Source organism: Chiloscyllium plagiosum, unplaced genomic scaffold (genome assembly GCF_037043375.1).
Source record: "Chiloscyllium plagiosum isolate Xiang-an unplaced genomic scaffold, Cpla_swu_hap1 HiC_scaffold_42, whole genome shotgun sequence".
In the NCBI taxonomy this organism is placed as follows: Eukaryota; Metazoa; Chordata; class Chondrichthyes; order Orectolobiformes; family Hemiscylliidae; genus Chiloscyllium; species Chiloscyllium plagiosum.
This window is the reverse complement of record NW_028270180.1, coordinates 44,977,185-44,983,193: the sequence shown is the minus strand read 5'-3', so window position 1 is coordinate 44,983,193 and position 6,009 is coordinate 44,977,185. Positions and strand designations below refer to the sequence as shown.

General features: G+C 38.7%; 1 gene segment (V, D, J or C); it reads left to right on the top strand.

The window, feature by feature from the left end:
* The first annotated feature begins 3,959 nt into the window (after positions 1 to 3,959).
* On the top strand, positions 3,960 to 5,307 carry LOC148137657 (Ig heavy chain V region-like). The segment is given in 3 exon segments: positions 3,960 to 4,024; positions 4,177 to 4,560; positions 5,251 to 5,307. Coding segments are annotated over 2 exon segments (402 nt in total).
* Positions 5,308 to 6,009: the final 702 nt, after the last annotated feature.

Here is a 6,009-nt window from a genome sequence, read left to right as displayed (position 1 = left end):
TCCTCTGTGCAATAGTCTGAATTTTAGGTTGTGTCTGACTGCAGATGAAACTGGCAGATCTGGGTAAAAGTAAGTTTGTGCCTTTCACATTGTTAATGTATATTGCTGAATAAAGTGATGTTGAATAAAGTTGAATAAAGTGATGTTGTCCCAGGCATAATCTAGCACCATTAATTAGACCATTAATTTCCACATCACTAGCCAGACTATCAGGTGGAGTTTATTGATCTCATTGAAACAAATGCTTGGAATATTTCCGGCATGAATCATGTGAATTCGAGCCTCTGAACGAAACATAGTAGGAAAGATGAATTTAGAGTAGTAGAAAGTTTTCACGACAGAGAGAGATCATTTCACCTATCGCACCCATATCACATGAAGACAGAGCCTTCCAGCCAAAACCCAATTTATAGCATGTTGTCCATGACCCTGCAGGTGATAGCACTGTAAACATTCGGGAACATTGTGTGGGGTCTAATCCATTATCAACATAGATATGATCTCCAATGCTGTAAATCCTGGCTTATGGGGAAAAAGTAGGGGCAGAACTGTATCAATATTCAAACAGTTGGTACAACCCTGAGGAGCTAATAGGCCCATTTATAAACATTGTTTCTCAGGACATTTTGACTATTCTTGACTTAATATCATTGTTAACCGACATGAAAAAGATACAGACATATTCCCCAGAAATGCTGACAGCAACATTCAGCCAAGATCAGCAACATGAATTAAGAACGCTTAAAAAAAACACTTTCTTTTAACTGATTATTGACAACAGAGATTTCACAAAGAGCAAAGTACGGGGGTGGGGGGAGGGTGGAGGAGTGGGGTTGAGCGATGTTCACTGTTCCCTGATGTCTGGTTGCGTTTGTGAGCAACAGATGAACCTGCAAACCAGATTCAGGATGGTACTGCAGGTATTTCAGCAGATACTGTGTACACGGCATTCTCCCAAAAATCAGCAATGACATGATCATTTATTTTTTATGGTGTTTGAAGCCAACTAAAATTGAATAATATGGTGGGAGAAGTTCCTTTCATTTCTTTGAACTAGTAACAAGGGATGCTCTCTGTGGATCTGGGGTGGCAGGATGATCTTTAACAGCAGAATGTGAGGGAACAGAACCACCGTTGTAAATCCAGATAGACTGGAACTTGTTTCACTGGAGGGTGAGAGTTCAGGGGGTGGTGTGACCTCATATAAGTTTATAAAGCCATGAGTGGAAAGGTGAATGGCTCTAATTGACATGATTCACCCTGGAAATGTACGAAGCTTTCGTTTCAAAAATATCACATATCAATAAACTCCACCTGACTCTCTGGCGAGCGATGCGGAAATTAATGATCTAATTATTGGTGCCAGATGATGCCTGGGACAATGTCACTTTATCAACTAAAGTCAGCAATATAAATTAACAATGTGATAGGCACAAACTGTACTTTTACACAGATCAGCCAGTTTCATCTGCAGTCAGACACAACTTAAAATTCAGATCATCGCACAGAAGGTGGACGAGCCCTCACAACATTGGAAATGATTTTGTTTGATAAAAGAATCCATCGTAGACTTCCTCAGAGCAATTCATGTCAACACGCTTTTTTGTGTGTGGGGTAACGCACGAAATGTTACTTTAATCCGACTGATGTGAACCATTTGCACTTCTGAAGTTATTTGAAAACGTCCTTCACAACAGATATGCGAGTAAATTTTAGAAATCATTGATCAAAGGGGGCAATCTTTTTTGGATTCGAGGAAGATCCACAGTGATATTTTGTAAATGTTTGGAGCTGGGATTGTTTTAATTTTTGACCCAGACATTGGCGTGTTTTCTCCATGGTGGAGGATTTCAACAGTAGGGAAAATGTTTTTACAATGAGAGGAGAAAAATTTTAAAAAAGATATCAGAGAATGGTTTTTGTGTGAGATGATTTGGTGGTGGATACTTACAACCTTTAGAAGACATTTGGATAAGTAAATAAATATCAAATGTTTGGAAGGATATCAGCCAAGTACACACAGGTGGGATTAGTTTAGTTTGGGATTAGGACTGGCATGGACTGGTTGGACCGAAGGGTCTGTAACCATGCTGTATCACTCCATGACTCTATGACTATTTATCAATTTTTCTCAATATTAAACAGTGCTGTAGTGATCCTCGAATGAGCTGTTGATGTTGGTTGTGTCTGAGACTCTGCGAATATTTCCTTCCGTGAGAGGAGAGACTAGTTCTCCAAGTTACACAACTGAAAAATAAACCTTTCTCCAGCATTGTTGCTGAGTAGATTTGTTTGTGCGGAGGCAGTGGTTATGGTTTGCAGTTGGTTTTCCCCCAAGTGGTCAACAGTGAGGCAAAATATCTTTGATCCACTGCAGAAACTCCATCTGCTTCCAGTAAATGAAACTGGGAACTCAAGGACCTTTTCTGCAGTCAGCTTAATTGCTGCCAACATTGCAGCTTAATTGCATCCCACATTGCAGTATCCGGCCGATTAAAGGGAAAATGAATCAACTAAAGTAAAATCCTACCAAACAAACAATATTTTCCCATTTATTCACAATGGACACATTTCACTTGGCATTTCTTCTTTAAAAAGGAAAGTCACTGAATACAGCATTCACTGTATGACTATCAGAAAACAGGACACTGACATTCTGGTTAGTTCAGCCTGTTTATTGAGTATCTTTAAAGCTCCTGAATATGAAGTTAATGGATCCAAAATCTCACATTGCAGTAACATTTGTTATCATCTCAAAGTAAATTAATAAACTTGAATTAGTTCAAACTCACATCACTTGTTGCAACATTCTCTGATTCATGCATCTCATTGAAACTGAGTGGGTTAATACTGTAGTGTAATGGCGAATTTTTGCTGATTTTTATGAGTTAACTGCCTCTGTCAAAGCTATTAGTGAGCAGAGAAATGTACTGTTTATGACCTACATTCGTGGTAATGATTATTGTAATACTCTCTAATTTAACCAGACACTCCTGATGTACCCAGACAGTTACCTGCAATGGTTTAGATGTTGAGGATTTTTCAAAAAAAAACTTATGGACTGTCCTGTTGTAGTTCATTAGATGCTCTTTCAAAAGTTTACCTAGGTGTTATGTTTCACTGCCAACTCACTTTTTGTTTCTCAGGCACACAGCTTTCCTTTACTGTGCATTTTAGGGTTGGAGCAATTTGAAAAAAAAAATGCAGGGAGAGACATTCTGCAATGCAAAGGAGGTGCTTCTAATCTCCGGGTCCAAACTGTTTAGTGACATACACTCACATTCTGAACACTTTAGACATGCTCCATATTAGGTTGCCTAAATTGAATTTAGAAACGCAGATTAGAAATGGTATGTTATTTTGTAATGTGAGAGAGACTTTGAGTGACAGCAAAAATAAAGTCACTAATATTATTGAAGTTCTTTTTAGCTTTATGTGCTTGTGGTTGAAGGTAGGACTAAAGAGAGTTAACTTCTAATTGAATATTCTAAATATAATCACTTTGGACACGCTCTGTATTCAGTTGCCTAAATTGAATTTTTAAATGTTTATTATGCATTACATGTTATTTTGTAATGCGACAGAGACTTGCGGTGTGCAGGGGAAAAAAGCTCAACTGTAGAAATAAAGGGAGCGAACTTCCAATTGAATTAGTTTTGTTTTGTTAAACAAAACATTTGCAACTATCATCTGAAACAGACCTGAAGCTACTCAAATTTACTTCCAAAGAAGCTATTCAGCAAAACAAATATCCCAAGATGTGTATATATCTATGTTTAAGCAGAACCTCATGTAAAGACATGACCCCATGTGTTCGGGCTGTGCAAGCTGATACCAGGATCCAGTCTCAGCCTCCAGCAGGACGCCAACAGGCGGAAGCTGTCAGCCTGCCCCTTCCGATGGCCATATGAATCCTGGGCACTAGACCGTAATTCAACACTCCTGGGTCGGCTTTGTTTAGAAAGATCTTGACAGAACCGTTTCCCACAAGTTATCAGAATGATTGTGTCGACACTTTTTCTCAGTTTGTTACTGACTTTCTTATCATCTGAGTGTTTTTTGTTCAAGTCTCTCTTTGTGACTGTCTCAATGTTAGTCTACCGAAGGAATGTAAAAGACTCAGCTATCATTTCATCAGCATTAATGCTCATGGTTTATTTGTTTTCTTTTTTAAAGGTGTCCAGTCGGAGGTTGTTTTGACCCAGCCAGAGGCAGAGACTGGCCGTCCCGCAGGCAGCCTGAAACTGACCTGTAAAACCAGCGGGTTCGATCTTAGCAGCTACACCATGCACTGGGTCCGACAGGTTCCCGGACAGGGTCTGGAATGGCTGCTGAACTACTATAATTCAAACAGCAATAACTATGCACCAGCGATTAAGGGTCGATTTACTGCGTCCAAAGACACATCAAACAACATTTTCGCGTTGGACATGGAGAACCTGAAGATCGAAGACACCGCCATCTATTACTGTGCAAGAGACCACAGCGAGAGGAACCAGGGCTGGACCCGTTCAAAAACAGCTCGAGGGAACATTTTGTCAATATCATCATAAACTGATGGTCAGTACGAGTTTTAAATGCAATTATACCAACTGCAATCTGAAGCAGACCTCAGGCTGCCTCTTACAAAACTATCAAAAAGGAAGTGTACCATTTAAACTAGCAAACTAGGTGATACAATGAGACAATATTATGGGCTTATCATATGTACTGCTATCACTGCCATCAATTAAATGCTTGGTCAAAATATTAGTTTTAATATATCTGACAGCTCAGGAAATCACTGCTAATTGTTATGTCAACTATGGCATTAATTCTAATCATGATCAGTACTAAATGGCTCTTTCAAATGAAAATTGAGACCTAGAGTAAAGAACAGAGAATGAGTGTACTGGTCTACATCATTGTGATACTACAGTGGGTCACAGTATTGTGCATAGTGACATCCTCATACAAAAACCGCTGACAAGGGTTTATCTCAAGTTGATGATTTCTACCATGGCAGGAGCGAGAAATAATGTGAGATGCAATTTAAATGCAATCCAGTAGTTCTAGTTTGTAAAAATGTGTAATATTTTTTCTCCCTTCTTTGTGTTGATTGCCAAGTTAAATGCAGACCAGACCTGTAAAAATATTCCAAGCTTTCAAAATACAGTGAATAGTAAAAGCTGAAATAATGCACTGAATCATTTTTAGAGGAGTCTGAATCACTGCTTTCCAGGGAGTGATGAAATTATCTGCATCTTACAGTTTACAGTCTGTCATAGTATTTGACACAACGTGTCTCACAGTGATATAGCTGGGGTGACACTGCAATTATGACCAATACAAAAACCTATTCAGCCTCCATTGATTGACACTAGTCAACGATTACTTCTACAAACCGTCTTAACTTGCAGTGCAGTATTAGTTCTGTGGGGTTTTATGCTAGCATTACTATTTAATTTGTCAGAGTGTTTGGGTAATTATTGATACACCAGTTGGGGATTTTGAGAATCAGCTCATGTATTACTCTGTGAAGTATAAAACAGTCTTAAAATGTATCAAGAATGATCAGAATTCACTAGCGCAATTATGTGATGAAGATTAATCGTGACGTTATTTTGCCTGTGGTTCTGAAAATTTAAAATAATGGTAGATTTTTGATTTGTTTCATGCAGAGCTAGTTATTGTGTGACCCAGACCAGAGAATGTAACACTGTGTGACTATCTTGCTGACTGGGGCCAAGGGACCATGGTGACAGTGACTTCAGGTAAGAACTTTGAACTTTCTTAGTGACTTTTTAATAAACATTCTATTCATGTGACTAATTTCTGAATTAAATGAAACTCAGATTCTGTGCTGAGTTTGGTTTAGTTCGGATTGATTTTTGTTCAGACTGATTTGTAGACCAGTTAAGGCTCAGCAAATAGTTACAATGGTGATGATGGAGTCAGTTGCTCGGTGTATCTCTTTTTTTGGATCAGATGGGCATTCTGTGTGGCTGGGTTACTTGAAGCACCTAATGT